The 22,991-nt window shown below is 41.7% G+C and overlaps 2 protein-coding genes across 5 annotated transcripts in view; one reads left to right on the top strand and one right to left on the bottom strand.

The window, feature by feature from the left end:
* CTPS2 (CTP synthase 2) overlaps nucleotides 1-1,060 on the bottom strand; it is a 63,806-nt gene extending 62,746 nt beyond the window's left edge. Inside the window, exon 1 of one of the 2 annotated variants that reach the window (XM_028727601.2) lies at nucleotides 921-1,060. In XM_028727601.2, coding sequence (XP_028583434.1) covers nucleotides 921-988 — 68 coding nt within the window. In that variant the 5' untranslated portion in view covers nucleotides 989-1,060. The remainder of the gene's footprint in view (nucleotides 1-920) is intronic. The other variant, XM_077927486.1, reaches the window with a different exon arrangement.
* A 193-nt stretch (nucleotides 1,061-1,253) lies between these two features.
* Nucleotides 1,254-22,213, top strand: TXLNG (taxilin gamma). Of its 3 annotated transcripts, none has more exons than XM_077927487.1 (10): nucleotides 1,254-1,414; nucleotides 5,920-6,064; nucleotides 7,321-7,412; nucleotides 9,264-9,434; nucleotides 11,661-11,855; nucleotides 13,621-13,740; nucleotides 15,131-15,205; nucleotides 16,944-17,036; nucleotides 17,918-18,013; nucleotides 18,817-22,213. In XM_077927487.1, exons 1-10 carry the CDS (start codon nucleotides 1,283-1,285, stop codon nucleotides 19,141-19,143), a joined length of 1,446 nt encoding a protein of 481 aa, XP_077783613.1. In that variant the 5' UTR covers nucleotides 1,254-1,282; the 3' UTR covers nucleotides 19,144-22,213. The 3 variants fall into 3 exon arrangements, with proteins under 3 accessions (XP_077783613.1, XP_028583442.2, XP_028583441.2); XM_028727609.2 differs by having other exon boundaries at nucleotides 5,920-6,235; XM_028727608.2 differs by lacking the exon at nucleotides 1,254-1,414 and adding an exon at nucleotides 5,163-5,284 and having other exon boundaries at nucleotides 5,920-6,235.
* The last annotated feature ends 778 nt before the right edge of the window (nucleotides 22,214-22,991 follow it).

Raw genomic sequence — 22,991 nt, 5'->3', positions numbered from 1 at the left:
ACTACTACTATACTAGAAGGCTAATACAAAATGGAAACATTATATAAAATGAAGTAGATACTGTGCATTAGAAGAGAATTTATCTGAAGTGGTAATCGGTGTTGTCAATTTTAAAAATAGACACCCTATTTTTTTTTTAAATTTAACAAATGTTAAAAGTCCAAAAATATTTATTAAGAGATGTTTCTATGCAGATTGAGTTTTCTGTTACACACTGCCAGATTGGATTAATTACGTTTTTCCTTCAAAAGGCACACTGGTTGCAAAACTAGGCTTGGGATGGGGATGGGGGCTTTTCCTTTAGCAGGTATACCCAAGCTGGGTCTTAACTTGTCTTGTAGGATGTCTTATAGGCTGTATTATTCTTCTCCCTTACCGAAACAACTACTAGGGGTGTGATTTACACACAGGAATACATACAAGGATTTGACATCCCTGTATGCCTGCTTTCAATAAAACTTGTTTATTTTAGATGTATAAACAGTACCTAGACTGAAGTTAGTGTTCACTTACACTGTGCTGAAATTAGATGGGCACTAGGGGTGTATCCAAAGTTACTCTTACCTGGATTAGATCCACTGAAAATAATGGACACGACTCCCTTGAGTCCATTAATTTCCGGGATCTAATCTAACTTAGTTGCATACTGTTCTAAAAGTGTGGAAGTCAGACCGTGACCTTAAAAATAAGTCTCCAGGCCTCCTCTTTGCTGATGCTACTCCTTTAATGCGAAGTACATTTCTTCCTGGATAAAGCGGGGCTAATGAGGCTGTTTCGCGGTACTGTGTTCACACTGAATTGCCCCACCCCTTGAGAGACCAGGGTTTCACCCGCCAGCATTCCACGTTTACCAGCTTCAGGAAACGTCGGAATGCCTGTCCAGGATTACAAAACAACTCCTGAAAATGAAGTGGACTCACCCCAGCCTGGAGTGGGGCGCTTTGCTGAGAAAGCGCCTCAAGAGCGGAAGGCATCCCGCAGCGGACATGTGCGCACCCCGCCGCTACCAGCGAGAGAAGGAAGCGCGCCTTGGACTACAACTCCCGCGAAGCAATGCGGGCGGGAGGGAAAGCGAGAGGGCATGCTGGGAGTTGTAGTCCGAAGCTGCTCTCACGGCCGCCTCTTCAGCGAGTCCTAGGCTCGCTCCCTCACTAGCCTCTTCACCCGGGCCCAAGCGGTGGGCGTTTCTTCTGAGTCACATGACGGGAAAGGGTGGGCGGTGATTGGCTGAGAGGAGGCGCTTCCGGCGTAGGCCGGCTTGTTTGGGTATTACCGTCACACTATGGCGGCGCGCAGAGCTGAGCTAGCGTGTGTCGACGGCAGCCGCGCTGTGGGGACCGGACCGAGCCCTGCACAGCCGCAGGAGGAGCGAGAGGGACAGGAGGCGGCGCGGGCGTCAGGAGGCGGCTCTGAGGTAAGAGCCCGCCCTTACCGTTCTCCGTTGCGCGAGCCAGGGGCGCCTGCTCTCCACGCGGCCGCTGCCCCGTGGCGTAGTGGAAACGGCAAGGGGCTTCTCGAAGGGCTCCCTGAGGAAACGGGGCACGGTGCCCCCAGGAGCGTCGCGCGCGCCTGCTCTTCTTGGGTGTGTGGCGACTCGGGGCAGACGCCCTTGGGGAGGTGAGGGCTTCAAGTACGTTTCGGGGCACAGGAACCGAAGGTGGGCTGCCCGTGGCGACCGCTGGGTAAACGACAGTTCAGCTAATCCGGTTCTTGCGTTTCTCTTTCTCCCGGGGCGTTATGACTTCCCCGCCAAAGGGCCGGCAGGCCGTTCTCGCGTAGCCGCACAAAGTCGTAACGACTGCAGCAGCAGGAAGAGATGTCTCTTAATAGGATTTTGTGCGCAAGGTGATATTAATATTTTCCAGCCCTCCTTCCTGGCGAGGGATGGGAGTCAGATACAACAAAATCATATCGATATGGGTTTGCCATACGGATCTCCCAGGCGTTGCTAACAAACACCTGTTCAGAACAGTGGCGTAGTGTGGGGGGTGCAGGGGGGGCCGGCCGCACCGGGCACAACATCTGGGGTTAGGGCAAATCCACAGGTTAGGGGGCGCAAATCCACGGGTTAGGGGGCGCAAATTACTTGCCTTGCCCCGGGTGCTGACCACCCACGCTACGCCACTGGTTCAGAAGGTAGCCTTGCGAGCTTATGTGTGGGCACGCACTGGTTGCCTGTCTGCCTCTTTTAGCCAAACCAAAAATGCGGATCGTTGTTTTTGCTTCTCTCTCACACGCTGGTGCCCAGCAGCAACTGCGAAGGCCCTAGGTCAGTATAGAAAGGTAAGAAGGATGGACAAAGGCATTGAAACAGCTTTGTCCAAAAGCAACACTAAAAGCCCCTGTGAATTTTTTTCCGTTGGAAAAACAGGCTGGGATGTGTGTGTTGGTTTGAGCAGTGGGCAAGAAAGCCATCCATACAACATGTCCTTCATGAAAGGCAAGTGGAAATATGCTGGCTTGGACACTGTCACTCAGGAGTCCTCTGTGCAGCAGCCAAGGAAGCCTTTCCTCTGGCCTTTCCTGATCCAGAGCCTAAAAGAGCAGATGGCTTGATGACATGACCCTGCTTGCCAAAGCAAATCTTAGAGTTAGAAGACTGGTTGCTAATCAGGTTTGTCCAAGGACAGCGGGACACTTGTTACAGTGAACAAAAAAGACTTGAGTACTTGCTTGGATATCTATTATGTACTATTGGAAGAAAATTTTGCTTATGTGGGGTGGTAAATACCAGTAAAATGTAACATGTGAAAAAGGGTGTTTGGCTATATTTTGCTACATATCTGAGATGTGAAGTGTGCAAAATATGGGAAAGGGGAAGACACCTTTTACTTCTCCCAGTATTATGCTTATGTAAAATGAATTAATCCTGCATACTGAACAGGGAGCTTACAACATATAATAAAAGCAACAACCGGATAATAAAGCAAGACTGCAGTCCTCACCCTAGTTAGAGGGGAGTTAACCACATTGAATTCAGTAGGACTTTTAAGTAGATTGTGCTGCAGAAGAATAATTTATTAATATTAAATCTGACTAGACAGTGAGCTTTAGCAACAACAGCCATTTCAAATCTCACCAAATGGTTAAAAGCAAAATTTTAACTGGTTCTTAAAACTCAAGGAAGGTTGGAAAAGTTCAAAAGAAAGGCTCTGTCTCTTGTAGCCACCCACCTTAGTTCAGAAGGTAGCGGCACATAGAGACATCCAAGGTCTCAAAAGGTAGATTCCTATGGGAGCAGGCTGCAACATTTAAAACTTTAAAATATCAAAAACAAAAAATTTAATGTGTGTCCTTAAGCACATAAGAATTCTGTGAAGTTTTAAAAGATGGTTCTTTCTGTTCATACCAGACAACAACAGGTATGTTCTGGACTAGCTATTCTTGTGTGAAATATATTCACTTCCATAATGGACAGGAATATCTTGGTAACATCTAACATAGATTACTGCAGACCATAAATAATTTGAGAGACCATGCTTTTGTGTGAAGAGCTGTAGTTTAATGTAATTGCTTTAAAAATATGTGTAAATGTCACTGCCGTTTAGAAGTACAGGGGATGACAATTTTGTATGTGCTCAAAGCAAGTGTCATGTTTTCAAACCCAAATGATAGCAGGTCAGGCTTCTGCGCGATCTACCGACATGCATGATGATGCAGAACACAAGCCCTGTGCAAATCAGGGGTTGTTTGTATACTGTTTGCTCAGTTGCTGGGTAGGGGAGTATTTAAAACATGCTTTGAAAAGCAACTGTTTGTAATAGTTTGATGACAATGCTGCAGTCTTAGCATTAAATCACATGCTTCATATCATTCTCCTACCTAGAATATCTTTCCACAGGCCCCTAGCCTGCAGAGCCAGTATTATTTAGCATAGTCAAAGTTTGTATCTTAGCACAGCCATGAACTCCAGTATGGTATAAATTTTGCTTTTGCTCCAGATAAAAGAAGGGGGAAATTTTGTTATACAGATGGAAAACGATGGCTCAGACCCTACCTTTTTAACAGTTTGCCCTTTATTCTTGATGTATGAATACGTAGTTTGTTAGATAGCTTTTAAATATGGATTGGAAGCAAAATTACATCAGGATAAATATACAAATAATGACTATATAATCCATAACCAAACTCTATATTGTTAGGTAAAACAAGATAAATCTAACATTGAAACAATAATTGTGCATTTGCTGTAGATTGATTTTACTGTACAAAAATTAAAGAATGACCACATTTTAGCAAGCTTTCTCCACTTGTTTCTTTGACCCTTAATTAGGTCATTTAACTATAGATGAAAATTCCCACAAGACCTTTTCTGTTTAAGATGATATGCTCAGAAGTCTCCCAATATTTTGCATATAGAAATATTGGTGCTGTCACAAAATGTTGGTTCCTTGTCCTTTTTTTCCCTGTGCCGCAACAGTTTGTCAGGAAAAGAGAAGTTCTATTTTCATTCTTCCTTTTTTTTGGCCAGTCTTTACCGAAGATTCCAACAGGCTAAATTAATAGCTTTTTCTTTTCTAATAAGTAGAGCATCATATATTTTCATTACCTTAATTTCCCTTTATGACCCTATTTCAATAAAAATTGTGGTCAATATTCCATAAACTTTCCCAACCTAATCCGTAGCTTGTTTCCTAAAGCTGGAGCCCAGTTAACCATGCATCTCTCCCCTTACCCGCAAAGCAAATACCATCGAGTGTGCTGATGGAATCTTTCAAATGCTGAAACTGCATATTGCTGATTTGTTATAAGGTTTTTAAACTGCAGAGTAATTGAGCCGTCGGGTTTGAACAGTTGTTACATTCATTTCCCCTGCGGGACATTCCGATAGCTATTAAGAAAGCCTCTTTCCAAAAAATAAACCCGGCATCAGGCTTCCTTTTAAATGAACTTCAAATAAACGTGCAACTAATTTTTGTTTCGAAATTCCCCATGGCGCTGAGAGAGCGGGTGTGTGCACATTTTTTTAAAAAAAAACCTGGGCTGCCCTCCCATTTGGGGATGGAACTCCATTGTCCCCAAAGCAGCCCCCGCTTGGCCTGCGCTTTCCTCGCCGGCAGCCGGCGCCGCAGATGCCTCTGACGTCCTTTCTCCCGCGTGCGCGCCCAAGCCCCGCCCACCGGGGCGCACGCGACGGAGCGCCGGCAATAGCCGGGTATTTAAGCAGCAGGGAGCGGAAATCCCTCCTCCTCCCCTTGGCGCCCTTCTAGCCCCTGCGCCAGCTTCCGGCTTCGCAGGTTCCTCGGGTCCTCGGTGGTGGTGGACGAGGCGGATGGCGGAGCAGGTAAACCGCTTCCCGCCGCGCTCTCCTCGCGCGCTCAGCTGAGCAACAGCCGCGCATCGGGACAAAAGGCGCCGGTCGTCGTCCCCCGTCTCTCGGCGCCGTCCCTTCCCGGTCCTCGCTTGTCAGGGACCTTCTCCGGTGGCGGGTAGCATCTCCCGCCGCGCTCTTTCTGCCCCGCACGATCCTCAGCTCTTTTCAGGAGAAGTGGACTGTACCGCGAGGGATTGTACCGAGGCGCGGTTAACTAGAAGGGTTTGCTCTGGCATTCCTAGCCTGCTGCTATGTCATTTGTAAAAAACAAATAACACGTAATACAGTACAGGGATACCTCGGGTTACAGACGCTTCAGGTTACAGACTCCACTAACCCAGAAATAGTACCTCAGGTTAAGAACTTTGCTTCAGGATGAGAACAAAAATCGAGTGGCGGCGCAGCAGCAGGAGGCCCCATTAGCTAAATTGGTGCTTCAGGTTAAGAACAATTTCAGGTTAAGAACGGACCTCCGGAACGAATTAAGTACTTAACCCGAGGTACCACTGTATATGGGGTTTTGTCAATGTGTGTTAATCTCGGGACGAAATACAAATGGGTCTTTTCCGCCTGGGTAACCTGAGCTCTTTTCTCTCCCTTCAAAGCATATGCTGCTTACTGAGGAAGAACCGCAAAACTGTAAATTTGGAAGGAGCAGCCTGGACCGGCAGCTGAGGAACAGCAAGTGCCCTGCGCTGAATACAATGTTGCAACATTCAGATACAAATTGCGATGGCACGGAAAATGCAGGTGCGTTGGAGGAGGCAGAGGATTTTATTCCCAGAAACAGAAATGTGTTGGGAGCAGCATTCTGCCCTCAGGAATTGCGAGAGGAGACCCCTGGAAGAGAAGAGACTCGTACTGACCCACCTGATGGCCAGCAAGACCCAGAAAGTGAGAAGGGCAAAGAGAAAACCTTAGGTATACGACAGTGCTGAACCAGGATAAATAATTGAACATTGACTTTTGAAGTTAGGTTGTCCAGCATTGAAAAAATAAAACACTTGTTTACATTTCTTGATAACATACTTAGCAAAGCAATCAAAAGAGGGGCTAAGGTCGTGTGAGCCAGTGGATCCTCTGCTATAGCCCTGCCAGTTAGGACTGAAGAAGATGTGTATGTGGGGAGAGGGAGTCTTTGTTGTGGCAGCTCTAGTCTGGTGCAGGAGACATGCTCAGATCAGGCCCTTCTCTAATAAAATGACTGGCTTAGGATCAGGTGGATACATCCCTGTCCCTGATCTATCCCCTGTTTTGGAACCCTATGGTAGTTTGTATCAGCAATAGCTTTTCAACATCCTGTGCTTTTGGTAGTCACAGTGGAGGCCTCTGTGCTAGTGGAGTACCCCCCCCCCCCCTGAGCAGAACCTGGCAGATAGAGACTTCCACTCAAGCCTAACTCCCTCTCACTGTTCTGATCACGGGATTAGGACACCCAACAGAAGGTTCTTCTGCTGCCTTGTTCTTTGCTTTCCCCCCCTTTGCTTTATCAAATCTAATTTTAGAAAACGATGAGACATTCTGACAACTGGAGAATAAAGCTATGCTCTACCTTCAGTGTTGGAGGTAGTATGCTGGGAATCAGAAGTGGGGAAATCACCCTTGTAGTCAAGTCCTGCTTGCGGGCTTCCCATAGGCCTCTGGTTCGCAATGTGAGAATAGGATCCTGGTCCAGATATGCCTTTTGCCTGATACAGCAAGGCTCTTATGTTTTTTTTATGGTACTTTGAAGAATGCCTTGCTCTGTTTCATCACTTTGCCTTTGAAGTAGAGTTCCTAAGAAATGTCCAGTATTCCTACTGTATCAAACTTCTTAGGTCCTTTTTCAGTAATCTGGCCTTGTATTGTACCGAAGTTCTTGTTGCTTTTTTTGTTGATAATTGCCTAATACTTTGCATTTTCTAGGTATAATTATAAATGTTCCATTTTCTACTATCAACATATGTTACTCAGAGCACAAAATGTTCTGGTAATACTTCTAAAATACTTTTCTTCTTGGTCTGTAGGGAAAGAAGTACTCTTATTGATGCAAGCTTTAAATACTCTTGCTACTCCGGAAGAAAAGTTGGCTGCACTCTGCAAGAAATATGCTGATCTGGTAATTATGTACTACAATTAAAGTCACATGCTTTCTCTGTAGTTGCAAATTAACTTTGTAAACATGCCTAGGTATCTTAGCATTGGAGTTTCATTCCTTTGAATGTTCCTACAACCAATAGAAACAGATTGAAATGTCAAGAACAATTAAACATCTTAATGTTGTTATTTGCACCGTTTCTATACTGCTTAATATCACCCTGGTTAAAGCTTATTATAACGGGATCATGGAAAAAATATTTTTTTATGTAAGTTATTTGGCACTGTCCTCTCAAAAGTGCGGGAACTTTTTAAGCTCCTGGTTGCATGTTAAGACATTATTTGGTTTTGATAAAGGTGAGGAAGCAGAACTATACTTTCTGTTGCCCCTATTGCTGCTTCATTCAAAGACTCTAATTCAGGGGTGGGAAACCTGTGACTCAGAAGCAATTTAGTGCAGCAGCAACTGGACAGTCATAGGTTCCACATCCAAGCTGTAATTGGAATATGTATAAATACAGAGGAAATGGTATTTACATGTGCTTTGGCTAGGTGTTTTTAGTCAAGACACCAGCTATCATTCAGCTGTATTGTTGACTGCAAGATTGCCTGTTCCCTCTCGCATGCACAATGGATAATTCTTTGAGAAAAGAGTGTATGCAATTTCTGTTTATGTGGGATCATGACCCTAGTTCCTGGGTTATATCCAACATGTCCGCGTGACAGCAGACTGGACTTCTACTTATGCAACAGGTCTTCCCCTTCTTCTCCTTCCCCCTGCACACACCCCAGATCTGCTGTGTATTCAATTCAGAAAATGTTTAGAATGTAACAAATCTTGAGTAAAGAATTCTATAGATGAAGGTCAACATATGAGAGGTTGTCTATGTGCACTTATTGTCTTGTCAGACAAAAAGTTCTAAAAGATTTGCTGATAAATTTGCCTCAAGTCATGGAAGGACAATGTGGAAAGAAGAAAGAATTGTGGATTCCAAAGTCACAAGATTCTAAAAGAAACTAGCATTGTGAATCCTGTTCTGAAGCTAGTTCAGAAGTAAAGAGGAATATTGGTTATAGGTGTATGCATTGTGTGGTGGCTGAGTTGATGGGGGTAAGGACACCTGGCCATCACCACAGTCCAAGCTTCCAGTTATACTACAAGGGTAGCAAAGATTGCAAACTAAAATAACTGGGAGGTGTTGACCCTCTTCTTTAAAATACAGTCATACCTCATGTTAGGTTTGTTTCGTGTTACGTTCTTTCAGGTTACTTCCCGCAGCGACCCAGAAGTACCAGAAAGGGTTACTTCCGGGTTTCGCCACTCATGCATGCGCACAAGCACCAAATTGCGCCATGCACCTACGCAGATACGGCGCTTCAGGTTGCGCTCTTTTCATGTTGCGAATGGGCCTCCGGAACGGGTCCCGTTCACAACCAGAGGTACCACTGTAGATCTCTCCAGTCTGGATAAGAGGCCCTAGCAGACCTCAATCTTACCTGGATTTGATTATGCTCATTTATAATGAAATGAAACATAATCCAAGTGAATAGCTCAGTTGGTTAGTGTTTGGTGCTGATAACTCCAAGGTTGCAGGTTTGATCCCCATATGGGACAGCTGCATATTCCTGCATTGCAGGGAGTTGGACTAGATGATCCTCAGGCTCCCTTCAATTTCTACAATTTTATGATTCTGTAGCAAGTTGTGATTGTGAGGTTCTGGTTCTGTTGGCTTATGGCCTATTTATCTGATTGATTAAAAACAAATGCAATCCGTTGGAGACTGTAGCTACAGAAAACCACTTCAGTTCTAAAGGGTAATGGCAAGGAATAGGTTGGTGGTTTTTTTAACCTCTTCTTCTTTTTCTCATTTAGTTGGAGGAGAGCCGAAATGTTCAAAGGCAAATGAAGATGTTGCAGAAGAAACAAGCACAGGTTGTGAAAGAGAAGGTCCACTTGCAGAGTGAGCACAGCAAGGCCATTCTAGCACGCAGCAAACTGGAATCTCTCTGTCGTGAGCTTCAACGCCATAATAAAACTTTAAAGGTCAGTTTGATACGATAGTACATGAAGCAGATTCTGAGAGCAATATGATTTTCTAAAAATAGGGTGGCTGCTGGAATATATAAACAATAGTATAGCAAAATGGAAAACAATTGGGAGTGGATGGAAACACAGTCTATTGAGCACCAGTTTAGTTTATTCCTTGATGCTATGTTATAGCAAAGATGCTTGAACCTCTAGAAGTTGACTGCTGGTTATCCCCTGGAAATGTGTCTCTGAACAAGGTTGTTAATACATTTTACACTGGGACGCAGGGATAAGAGGCTAGAAAGCAGGTGGGCTTCTCTCAGTTTGTGTCCAGCTCTAAACCCATATTGGATGCAATGAATTATTGCAAGTACAGTGTGACAAGGATGTAGTAGTAAGAGCACTTGAGATGATTAAGCAGCATACAGAAGGGTGGTATGGGGTATTGTCATGCCAAAGGCAAGGTGGTTCTTTTATAATGAGATTCAGAAGCAATACAAAATACACAAGTGAGTGAGAAGATTTAAAGATTTTATTCCAAAACAGCAAGCAATATATACATACCAAGCAAGCACTTCAGTCTGCTACTTGGAAGCCTTCAGGAAGCGGCAAAGCGACTCCCCCAGGTAGCTTCAGTCTGCACGGCCCTGCAGCCGATCAGTCCATGCACGAGCTTCAAAAAAACCCTGCCCAAACTGTCCAATTTTATAGATAGCCTGTGTGGCTTCCAAGACTGGTTACGTGCAGATCATCCATTAGCCACCCCCTCCCAATGCTTCACTTTCTCAAAACAATGTCAAACATCAAAGAAGGTATCCAGCACTATCCTCCACAACTGAGGAAGGCAGCTGTGTGGGGGGGTTCACCTCCTCCCAACATTCTCAGGATATTAAAGACTGTTCTCACATCATCAAAAAACTTAACAAGAGCGAAGGGAGGGGGGGAATGTCCACCCCTCCCTCCCTGTTCCCAGCTCTGGAAATCAGTTTTTGACTCTCCCTGACACTCCCTAGCATCCTTTGGGGAGATTAGTTCTCTAAGTAACAAAGACGCCTCAGCCCCATTTAAGGAGATCTGCTGGTGCCTCCTGCTGCATTACAAAGTCTAGTCTGTGTGATGCAGTATCCCATAGAGTCCTAGCAAATTGCACATTGGGGAAAGGCCATTACTAGTTGTAAAGCACATCGTTGCATGCAGAAGGTCCCAGGTTCAACCCCCCTCTGCCAGAGGACTCACTGCTACTGGTTTAGATGGGCCAGTGGACTCAGTATAAGGAAGTTTCTTAAGTTCTTGTGCTCTGATCAAGCGGGGGAGGAGATGGGGGGGCAAGGCAATACTGTTCTCTTCCTAGCTCCTGTGGAGATAGCATCACTCCAAGTGTGAATTGTATCCTTCCCTTATTCCATCCTGAAGTTAAAGCTATGATATTGTTAGCACTTTGGGATGTAGCTGTAGTGACGTGCAACTGTTCTGGAAAAAACAACCTGATTCTTCAGTTAGATCAGCCCTTAATTCATGGAAATGTGCTACTACTCGCTTTTGTTGATGGTTGAAGTTAAGTAGAAGTAAAAATTAGGGTGTCCTACTAGACCTCTCAGTCACAAAGTTTGACCAGCCTGGTTCTAGATAAAAGAGTTATTTGCATACTGTGCGCTTGTACTTCAGTGGAGGCAGGAGCCTGTCTGCATATTTAAGGCAGGAGCAAGAATAGAAAGTTGGACCTCATGCTGGGTGTTGGTGTAGATCTTGTGGTGACTATTGATTCTCATGAGGCAGAGGGGTGGAAGCACAACGGCAAAGGCCCTGCTGTGGAAAACAATTGATAGCTCCTTGTTCCCCCAAAATATAGACTTGCTTGCTTCAGTAGAAGCCAGCCTATTTTGCAAATGAAGTGACAATAACTGTCTAGTGCTAGTAGCTGCTGGTACGTGGAAAATAATTCATTTATAAGCTGCTTTCTTTTGCTGATTCAAGCTCATAGCCACCACTTCTCCAGTTCAAGAGGTATAACTTAATAATTGTGCCTCAGCAACAAAACCTACTGAGAAGCTTCTATATACTGGTTGGAGAGCAAAACGGTGCATGTTCATGTGTCTTATAGGCAAATTGTTCCAGAGAAGTGGAAGCTAGCATCCATTCCAAGGGACTAAACCATTAAGATGACATTGGCCTGATTTTTTTTTTTATTGTTGTCCAAAATAATTAGTAAAAACACGTTGCTTTAATCTCTCTTGGTAAAAGGAAGAGAACATGCAACAAGCCCGTGAAGAGGAAGAGAGACGTAAAGAAGCAACTGCCCACTTCCAGATCACACTAAATGAAATTCAGGCACAGCTGGAACAGCATGGCATACACAATGCAAAGCTTCGCCAGGAAAATATTGAATTAGGAGAGAAGTTGAAGAAACTTGTAGAACAATATACACTGCGAGAAGAAGTAAGTGGATTTATTAGTCCTTCGCTGTTTTAGACATTGCTTTGTTATTCAGTAGCATTCCATTTTGGAATATTACAGGTTGATGATAAATTATCTCACATGAACATATTTACTCTTAGGTTTGAATGTGATGCAGTGGCTTCTGACTGCAGGAAATGCATTTGACAGAGTAATTAATAATCAAAGGTTACACGTAGAAGGAAGGAGACACCATTTAAAGCTTGACTACATAAGATGCAGTACCTGCACACTATAAAGAAATACAGAAAGGAATACAAATTCTACTTACCTCAACTTAGGAGCAAATGTTTGATCTATACAATGTTTCTATATAGCAATGTGGGGTACCTGTGGTCCTCCACCTGTGCTCTTGACTATAATCCTTGTCCATGCTGACTGGGGCTGATGAGAGATGCAGTCCAGCAATATCTGGAAGGCCACAGGTTCTGGCTCTTTCAGACACACTGGGTTGTATCCAGAGTTGCCTTTCAGCGAATGGAACAGTTCCTTCAATTTACAGAGAGGGCAGAGCTCCAGTGGAGGCTCTGCTGAAGGAACAAGGGGGGCCATTATTTTCCACCCGCAGCACCCCATGTCATCTCTTACTCTGTGATGGAGGGTCCATTACCCTGCCCTCCAGTCAGATTTTCAGCAGGTATCAGGGGAAGAAAGAATTCACAAATGTTGCTTTCTTCCATAGTATTGTCCCATGTTTTGCTCGGTGCAGCTCTAAATCAAACCCTCTCTCGTTGTCCTGCCCTTCCTCCTGGAAGCAAGGGGGTGGTACACATGGTAAATTGGGCTGAGAGAAAGTACCAGTCCAAGAGTTACCTTAAGAGTGAACACATACAGATGTTCTCCATTTTACATTTTAAAAATGCTATTGCATTCCTTCGGGGATCCATAAGACACTCTTATTGAAATTTCACAGTGTTTAAATTGCACCAGTTAACTAAATAGAAACTCTGAATGGCATAATAATAATAATAATAATAATAATAATAATAATAATAATAATAATTTTATATTATTATTATTATTATTATTATTATTATTATTATTATTATTATTATTATTTTCTTTACCATCCTCTCAAAACTTCAGTTACTGCTTGTTCTATTTAGTATTGAATAATCCACTGTATAGTGTGTCTTACAGAGTTAATGTTGCTAAACAATACTGTTTGAAATCAGCTTCTGGTTATCTACGTTTCATCTTGATGGCGGTACTTCTCAGTCTTTGATCCTGCTCCTTAATAAAATAAAAAAGCCTCTACTATAAGTCAAGCTATTAAACTTTTCCTCAAGCCCACTTCTGCTTACTTGTTTTTGAAGTGCCGCAGATTACTATATTGTGTGTTAGAATCGGAATTTATGTTTGTGGGGTGTATGTGCAGCACCTGTTGCTTAATGGTGTAATCCTGTGCATGTTTACTCAGAAGTAAGCCTACACTGTTAAGCGGGGTTACTAAGTGTGCATAGGATTACAGCCTGCATGTGTTTTGTCAGTCCTACGTTGGTGGTTGTCACTTCAATTTCAAGGGTTTTATGATGGTGTCGAAACTGCTAGCAGGTGTTTTCCAGGTTAAGCATGGTTTTCCGTATGTGGTGGTGGCCAGTTAGTTAAACCAGGTAAGAGCCATGATGAACATGAGGATACCTTTAAAGTTAAAAAAATAAAAAAGTCTGATATGCAAATTCAGTTTTGAATCTTTTGAAAAGGTTTACTAGGTATTGATGGCACCAACATTCATGCTTTCTTCTAGCACATGGACAAAGTCTTCAAGCATAAAGAACTGCAACAGCAGCTGGTGGATGCCAAGCTTCAGCAGACAACTCAGCTAATAAAAGAAGCAGAAGAGAAGCATCAGAGAGAGAGGGAGTTTGTAAGTATTTCTGATTGCAAGAAAAGTATTTGGATATGCCTGAATTTTCTCTCTGGTAGTAACTTGGTACAGTAATGCGTTTTAGGCCTGAAACTATAACTAGAACAAATGGTAAACTGCTCCATTTGAATGTTCTGTCTCGTGCTTACTGTATGTTAGCAAACTTATCAGTAATCTGTATAGGTCATAAGTCCTCTAGAATGGGCAGTTTGGCAACTTCTGCACAGTTCACTGGCATGGAGTAAATTTGTAGCAGTAAAATGTATAATATATAAATAATAAAAATTATGTATGCATGTATTTGTAGCCCACCCATCTGACTGGGTTGCCCCAGCCACTCTGGGCAGCCTCCAGCAGGGCTGCCTTCAGATGTTTCCTAAATGTTATATAATTACTCATCTCCTTAACATCTGATGGGAGGGCATTCCACAGGGTGGGCACCACTACTGAGAAGGCCCTCTGCCTAGTTCTCTGTAGCTTCACTTCTTGCAGTGTGAGAACTGCCAGAAGGCCCTGGATCTCTCCGGGCTGAACGATGGGGTTGGTGACGCTCCTTCAGGTATACTTGCATATGCAGCTTTGTTTCTTGTTGGTCTCATTACCTCTTAGCAGCTTAGTAATGCATTTCTACATGCCATTATTTTTTCTTCTGCTCGGAAGAAATACAGATGTGTTAACTCTTGATGGCTGGGATGCCTAGCAGTTTTATGGGAGCATTAAGAAAAACTGCTACAAGAAAATCTTTAGATTAACATATTTATAATTCCATACATTCAAAATATTTTGAACAGATATTCTGTAGTTACTCAACAAAAACTGTGTATTTTTAGTGAACAATTAAAGTATGTTTCCGAACACCAGATCATCACATTGTGTGATCCATGGTGCATTAAATTCTTCAGTGCACGTAAACTCAGAACATCTTTCCAGTGATGTTCATTCAAAACCAAAGCTTTGCCTTTGCAGAGAAAAATTTGCAGTATTGTTGTAGAATCTCCAGTAGTTAGGATATAGTAACCAGTGATACTATATCCTATATAGGAGTAAAAATCTGCAGTAGTGTTAATAGGAACTGCTAAACAAAACCAAATACAGTAAGACTGGCTAAATATGTTCATATTTTTGAATTTATTTGTAAATTTGTCTCTCTCATGTATCACCACTTTAATTGACCTTAAGAAAACAAATACATTTGTTCTAATTGACTTTGAAAAAATGACTCTAAATTTGAATGCCGGCTGGTAAGTTTCTTCATCTTCTGCCAATAAATAACTTTGTTTAAAATCTCTTACATAAAATAGGAAGAATAAAGGCTTAGCAAAATGTAGATGATGTGCTTTCTTTGGTATAAAGGTAATGTAGAGACAATACAATTTTTCTTCCTCTTCAGCTGCTAAAAGAGGCTACTGAGTCTAGACACAAGTGTGAACAGATGAAACAGCAAGAAGCTCAATTAAAACAGCAGGTAAACTAATTTAAACATTTGCTGCATTAAGGATGTTAATCACTTAGTTACAAACTTGGTTGAGAGAATTATTTGTTCTCTTAGAATTTCTAAAACATTTCCAGAAACTAGCAAATCAGTGAAATAAGTTGGAAACCCACAAGAAGCCCCTGGGAAAGGGAAGATAAAACAGTTGGGAAATTCCACCCCCCTTGGAAGATTGGTGAACTCTTGAGATAATGAGTAGCTTCCTGTTCACCTAGCCCCCTAAATCTGTTCTGGTGTTCCCCTCAACTTTTCCAGCTAGATTTGGGGAGGGGCACATGAGAGGAGAGGGAGTAGTTCTATTGCACAAGGGGAAATCTTTGCACTAGCTTGAGCCCATTATTATTGTTATTGTTAGAAAACAGTATATTAACTCATTTCTTGTTCTGATGGTGCTGGGTACGTTTTGGCTGGTCTCTGGCAAATTCACAGGACTATTATTTTTCCCCAAGGTGGCTGTTTTTTGGGCCATAATGCAGGTACTTGTGAAACCATTCTTGTGAGTGGGTTTATCACTTTAAGTGGCTGCTCTTATGTCATGCTAGGTAAGTCTCAGAAATCAGACTTTCCTAGTGTATGATGATCCCACTAACAAGAATAGATTTTAATACGAACCTCCACTGCATGATGCCACGTGGAAAAGTTCTACCTTGTGGCAAAAAGTTCTAATGCCTTGGTTCTTGGTTTGGTAGTGCCCTGCCTAAATCTAAATGCTGCTGGATTTACTTCGTTTTTCCAGTGCTTACTAATAGTGCATGGGAAAGTACCCCTGAGAAACTCAGTGCTGAAACAAATTGCATACTAACCTATAATATTGGCAATGACTTAACAATATTAAAACCATTTTTGTGCACCCAGTGGCTTGGCTTTTTTGTTCTATGCCTTATTCTGCAGCTTAAAGTAAAAGAGATATTGGTCAATAGTGGCACAAATAAGCAGTTCAATTGGGAATTTAGTTTCTAGAATGATTTTGGCAGAAACATGTCTTGTGTGGTGTCCTGAAAGGTTTGTGATGGATTTACATGTCACGTTTTGTGGAGGACTGATGAGATATGTTCACCCATGACAGCTCAACCACTCACGAACTTGTTATTCCTGTAGTACCTTCCCTTCCACTTCAAGTTTTGCGTCATTATTGCATACTATGCAAATAAAAGAATTTGTATTACTTTAAGATGGGTTAGGTAGCCTACAGTGCAATCCTACACACGTCTACTCAGGAGAAAGCACCATTAAGTTCAGTGCAACTTTCTCCCAGGTACCTGTGTGTAGCATTGCATCCTTAATCTCTTGGTTCTAAGAGAGGAGTGGGAGAACAAATGGCTAGTTTGCAAGATTTTTCCTAGGGCATGTGCATAGGTGGTGGTTGAGTTTAATACTTGAGTGAATAGACCTTAGATAAAAGTTCTTCGGGGGGGATGGGCTCAAAGCAGTTCACTTCAGTGGGACTACTCATGAGTAGGACTTAGTTGACTACAACCCAGCAAAACAAAGAATCCTTTATTCTCGTTATTTTTAACTCCTTTAGCATGCTGTTCTGCTTTGAAAGCCACCTCATTCTTAGGTAATTGTCACATAAGTGAAGTTCAGTCTTTTGAAATCACATATTTCACTGTTTACCAAATAATGGAATTTCCAGTGTGTGGCTACTGCATTTTATGTGTAACTCTAAATACTGCACGTGTATAGAGGACTTAAGCATTGTCTCCTTCAGCTTTCTCTCTACATGGATAAATTTGAAGAATTCCAGACAACAATGGCAAAGAGCAACGAACTTTTCACAACATTCAGGCAAGAGATGGAAAAGGTACTTTATTTACATGTATTATTTTCTGATCTGCCTCATTCATTCATTTACAGTGGGGAGAGCATAGTAAGACTGCAGCCTTTTCAGTGGTGGCTGGTCCATGAGGGTGAATGGGGCAGTGCCCCACCAACCTTACTCTCCCCTTATCCAGCTCCCAGCTACCTGCCTGCCTCCAAGGTTGGCATTTCCTGTCAGAGTCCTCCACCTTAGCCTCGGTTTTGCCCTTGTGGAATGCAGCAGGGAGGTGGACAGACACAAAACTAGAATGAGTTGGTTCCACCTGCCATAGACTCTTGCTGCGGTTCGCCCTCCCAGTCCCAGTGGCCGAATCCTGTATACATTCACCCAGGAGTAAGTCCCATTGAACTCAGTGAAACTTAACTTCTGAGAAAAGAGGTATAGAATTGCACTGTGAAAGAGACCTAGCTAGCCTGTGCACATCTTAATTATTGAAATCACCACCGTTAAAAGTTATTAATGATTTTAATTACTAAAATGCCAATAACTGAGTGATCTTGGTATGCTTGTCTTGTGGGAGATAGTATAGTGCACTTAAAACAAAAACAAAAACCTTTAAATGAAACATGTAGGGAGGAGAGGGGAGAAAGTTCCATTGCACAAGGGAAAATTCTCCTACTGATGGAACATTCACCTTAGCACTGTGTTGAATTCCTCCCGTAATGTCTTTTTTTCAGTTTAACATCTCATTTTAAACAGTGAGCTTGAGTGACTTAAGAATAAAGAGGCATTGAGACTTAAAAGGTAGGATTGGCTGGTGCCTGAGGCTCATGGGAGTTAGTGGTCACCAAAAGGTTAGTCATCCTGGTTTTAAGTAGTGAAATGTTTTTGCTTAAAAGAAATCAATAACTTTAACATTTCAGATGACCAAGAAGATAAAAAAACTGGAAAAAGAAATAATAGTTTGGCGCACAAAATGGGAAAACAACAACAAAGCTCTCTTGCAAATGGCTGAAGAAGTGAGTATTAGGTTTCATGATTAAAAATCCAATGTGCCTTATATATTATGCAGGTAGCCTGTTTTGTATAGCTTTGTAGAATGTGAAGTTGAATCAAAACCACCAGGTCTCCAACCCATCATTGGAAAGCAGACTGTAGAAAAGCAGCTGAGAAAGGCTTTAGATTTTATTATGTTTGTGGATAAGCTTGTTGATGTCATGATCCATACAAATAATTTGGCTGTCTTGGTGAACAAATTTATTTTGAATAGATGTCTTCCATCATATTCTAAATACATTGGTCAGTGTATGCTGCTAAGTGATTTCACTAGTGCAGTTTAACTTGCCTTCCCTATGTACCCCCTGCACCCTTCTCAAATCTGCGCCAAAGGGTTGGTGGGACCTCAGAACAGATTTAGGGGTTGCACAGAGGGAGGCGAAGTTCTGATTCACAGCCGAAAGTCCTTGCACTAGCAGAAGCTCTTCTGTACTGCCTGTTGTCTTTCTTTTTCTCTTGTGAAATAGTTACCAGTTATTTTTATACAAATCACTTTTATTAATATCTTCTGGTTAAACAAGGGAGGGCCCTGCTTAATGCTCCTAAACATATAATTTATTATCTTGTTTCTGAACATTTCAAGTATTTCTAGCATGCTCTTCATTGTAATGCAGGTTACAACAATATATAAATGAAAACCAACCAAACATGCAATCCTAAAATAAAAAGAGCAGATAATATTACAGCATCCGCAGCAACAAGAGGAATAATCAGAAACAGGTCACACAAATGTCATCATGTGCAATCTCTTGCTTGTTTTCTGCAGAAAACAGTGAAGGACAAAGAATACAAAGGCTTCCAAATAAAACTGGAGCGTTTGGAAAAGCTGTGCAGGGCTCTTCAAACAGAAAGGAATGAGCTGAATGAGAAGGTGGAAGTTCTTAAGGAACAGGTTTCTTTAAGAGAAACAGATGTTGATCTAGCTGTGCATGTGTTGCAGTCATGCACACTCAATTCGCATGAGGAACTGGGGAGTTCTACCAATGGAGCGCAAGAAGGAATTCAGCCAGATCCTGAATCTTCAGTGGCAAATGAAGGCTCTGAAAAAACTGTTTGCCTGGCTTCCATTCCTACTGCAGATTTTGTTGACTAAAAGTGTAAACACTGTATTGAGAGATATATTTTGTGTATAACTTTAACTGGTGGTGGTAACTCTTAGTTTTGTGGTGAAAATTTTCTTACTTTTTCTACCATATCTGTATTTTCTTAGAACAGAACTTGCCTGGTACAGGAAGCTGCATAGCGGCTATTGAATAGCTTATCTATAAATTTTCCACAACTGTGTTGCACATCTGCCTCTTTTTTTAAAATAGAACTCATAAAGGATGCATGCAGATTCCTTCCTTCTGACCCCATAGCACACATCACCATGTCATCTAAGACTCGTGTACAGATTTAACATCATGTCAGGGGAACAACTGTGGCCAGAGTGTTGCAGACTTGGGGTTTGGGGGGGGGGAGGGAATCGTTGCTTCTATTAAGTGAATTAAGGCTTAGTATTGAATTGTAATGACCAAATACTACAGTGAACTATAATTGGAGATGTGATGGCCAGTGGAAGCTCATTACTGGATTCATATATGAACAAAACTAAAAACTCTTACAGGGTTTAGTGTAGCTGCAGTCTTGCCTACAGCTTTGAAATCTATATAATTTTGCAACTGGAAAACAGGGTGTACAACTCACATATTTCTCAGGATTGTCCTGCACAGTCAATTCATAGACTGTTGCCTGACCTGTTAAAGTGAAGAAACAAGGGAAGAAAACGGGCGCTTAAAAGTTTGTCCAATTAACCACCGACCAAAACTCAGATGCATTTTGAGCACACTTTTGCGTCATCCTGGAGATAAAACCTTACTAGTTAAAACCTACTGCCTACAAATGCATGTGTGTAGTTGTGGCTTGTCTGATAAAACAAAATGCAATGGGTTTTTGGTTTGTGGGTGCTAGGCAAAAGTACTTTTTTCTGCCATGATTTCTTCACTAGGTTTGGTGCCTAATTAGCATGAAATAATGAACAGCTACAAAGGTGTTCATCACTGAAAATGAGTGTAATGACCAATAACACTCCATCTGTTGGTCCCTTTAATAGACAGTACAGCAGACCATAATGCACATATTTGACTGGAAACATGTTCCCATGAAAACTTACTTGCCTATTTAACAAGGATAGGTCAGAGTATAGATAATACAGTTTGTCGTCTAGGGATGGAGGGGGGAATACTCTGATCTGTTTTCTCAACTATTGCTTTTTGTAAAATAAAAATGTATGACTAGATAAAACACACCTGTAAGCGAAAGTGCCTTCTGGTATCTATAGGTTACCTGGTAGATTTGGCACATCAGTTAACTAATATACAGCAAGCGAGGCTCCACTTTATTTCTGTTGCGTTTGTGGTTAGTGTTGTGAATGTAGATTGACCTGGAAAAGCCCAGATACTCCCATAATTTGGACTTGTGTTTCTTTGATTTATTTAAAAGACAGGGACCAATAGTGTTTTCTTTGTTAATGTTAGGCAGAGTGCTACTAGGTCAGAAGCTGCTGTTTAACTCTGCCTTGCAGTTAGTAGCTTTCTAGTTGCTGGTTGTTTTGAAAAATGCAAATACTCCTATTTCTGGTATTTAATTTGGTTTCCATTTTTAAGAGATTTCTGACTCAAGCACATAATTGTTGGCAGGTTCTCTCCTTGCCTACCCATTCTCTCTGAGTTGCAGATTACTTGAATGTTCAGGCTATGTTGCTATGTGCTACCCTTTTCCTGATGAAATGTACAGAATGAAAATAGATGTCTTGAAAGGAAATAAAGGTTGGATCACACCTACTGAATGTTACCTAATACCATTGAGCAAAATCAAATTGGCATCTGCAGTGACCAAATTTGGAAACTGGCCAGTTAATATTCCTTATAAGGTGCATTTGCAGTTTTTCCTTTTCTTTTTTGGTATGCATTTCAAGTACAGTAAAAGAAAGCAAAGCTGGTGGGAGGTTTTATAGTGAGGAAGGGTAGAATGAGCTTTGTCTGTCATAACAATTTGATTGTAATTGATTCTGGAGAGAAATTTTCTGATGTTTCCTTTAAAAAACAAAACAAAAAACCTTGTCCAATACTTTAAAGCATATATGTGTAAGCAAAGACGTCATAGTAAATAATTTGAAACTGAATGCAATTTTGAAGGACCAAACTGCAGTGTATCTGAACCATCCCACCCCACCAACCCAATGTATGTGGTTGCCTTGCATGTAGCCAGGATTGGTGTAACGTTTGCTTTCTTTAGAGAAGAGTAGACTTTCGGTCCCGGTGCATTAAAAATTGCTTCCACGTTATAGCTAAAAACACCCTAAGGATTGTGGCCACTAATACTTAAAAGTAATTGAATTGAATTGACTATTCTTTCTGGTTCCTGTCTTTTCTAAGTGTAGAACTAAATTTTGTTTCCTGAAATCTTAAGACATTCCATACATTGACCAGTGAGAGGGCCAGCATGGGATAAGCGCAGTCCTTGTCTGATCTGGAATTGCACTGCTGTTCTCCAGCTCTTTTTTCCAATGTACTTCCACCTGTACAACCCATGCTTACCACTGGCAGCTGCTTTAATGTGCGAATTCCAGTAATCATGTGCTAAATTTAAGGCTGTTCCTTGTACCGTCCATCTCTTTATACCTTTTGCAATGATGCGTACAGTGTGGGGGGGGGGAGTGCACTGTTTTTCCTATTGCATAACCGGTGGTTCAAATCTGCCGATTAAGCCCTAGAATCTTAAACTATTCTCACACAGGACCCTCAAAGCCAACACTCTTTTTCATTTGTAATTCTTAAGTGCATTTGAATACATGCTTGGGGGCTGTATCTTTCCAATCCGTTCTCCTCTCTCTATTACACCTGGTTATGTTACCGTTCAGTTCTCAGGTGTTGCAGAAAATCTACCTCTTCAGACTGTAGATGGAAATAACTGTGAAAAGTGATGCAGATATTTAGTTTGTGCCGAACACTCTGCTTTATTTTTACAACCCATACCTGCTTTCATGAAAAAGAAATGCTGAATAAAATAGCCAGTCTTGTTTTTGCTTTTCAAGAACATTTTGTAGAGATTTTTCACTAATGTGAATCTGAAATTTTATCTACTCAGTTCTGTATAAATTAAGTAAATATGTGTGCTTAATATACTAGGCTATGTGTCTTATTTTTTTTAGAGTTCTCAAGTAAATTTCGCTTTTCTGGCTGTAGGTCTTGTCCGTAGATGTGTGGTGTTCACTGTACGTATTATTAAGTGAACTGTAAACATGCAGTTTTGCACTTCCATAGCTATCCTAAGGATTCAGAATTGAAAGCAAAGCCCTTCCATCAGTGTATCTAAATGTTAAAACACCATAGCTGTCTTAAACATTCCTTTAATAATGGGATGGAAAACTCCATTCGATTTCCGTCAGTAGTGCATCAAAAGAGTTTACCAGCACCATCTAGTGGCAAAAGACAAGAGTCTTAACAAGCATCTATTATGGGTGTATGTCTTACACAAAACTGAGGACAACAATCCCTTTAATTATCTATCGAACTTGTGGTCTGTACTATTTCTTCCATCTCAACTAATAAATTGACGCAAAATTCTCTCTTTATAAATCGAAAAGGAAGAAGTTTAGGATAGAAAGTGTCAAGATGTCATTCTAACATTCATTTTTGTTTTACCACTCACTGTCACTGGCTACAGTGTGAACAAGCAGTATTTTGCCCAATAGTTTTCCCTCTGTCCTTTACAGGGTCAATTTGATTTAATGAACCAAACAGTGCTTCGTATTAAGGTGCCTAATGTGTATTTTCACACACACACACACACACACACCCAAGTTGTGCCAGGTGCTTTTTTCACGATTACGAAAAATAAAATATTTCTCTCTACATTAATGTGCAGCTGGTGTTTTGGGAATACCTGTTTTGCTAAGTG

Source organism: Podarcis muralis, chromosome 4 (assembly GCF_964188315.1).
Source record: "Podarcis muralis chromosome 4, rPodMur119.hap1.1, whole genome shotgun sequence".
Taxonomy (NCBI): Eukaryota; Metazoa; Chordata; class Lepidosauria; order Squamata; family Lacertidae; genus Podarcis; species Podarcis muralis.
Note: the sequence above shows the minus strand (reverse complement) of the source record. Positions and strands in the feature narration are given on the sequence as shown.

Excerpts from the sequence above, each read along its gene's own strand:
- TXLNG (XM_028727609.2), top strand. The coding sequence starts at position 1,283 with ATGGCGGCGCGCAGAGCTGAGCTAGCGTGTGTCGACGGCAGCCGCGCT. Across the intron at positions 7,413-9,263 it reads GCAAGAAATATGCTGATCTG|TTGGAGGAGAGCCGAAATGT; the intron begins GTAATTATGTAC and ends TTTCTCATTTAG. Across the intron at positions 17,037-17,917 it reads TCAGGCAAGAGATGGAAAAG|ATGACCAAGAAGATAAAAAA; the intron begins GTACTTTATTTA and ends TTAACATTTCAG.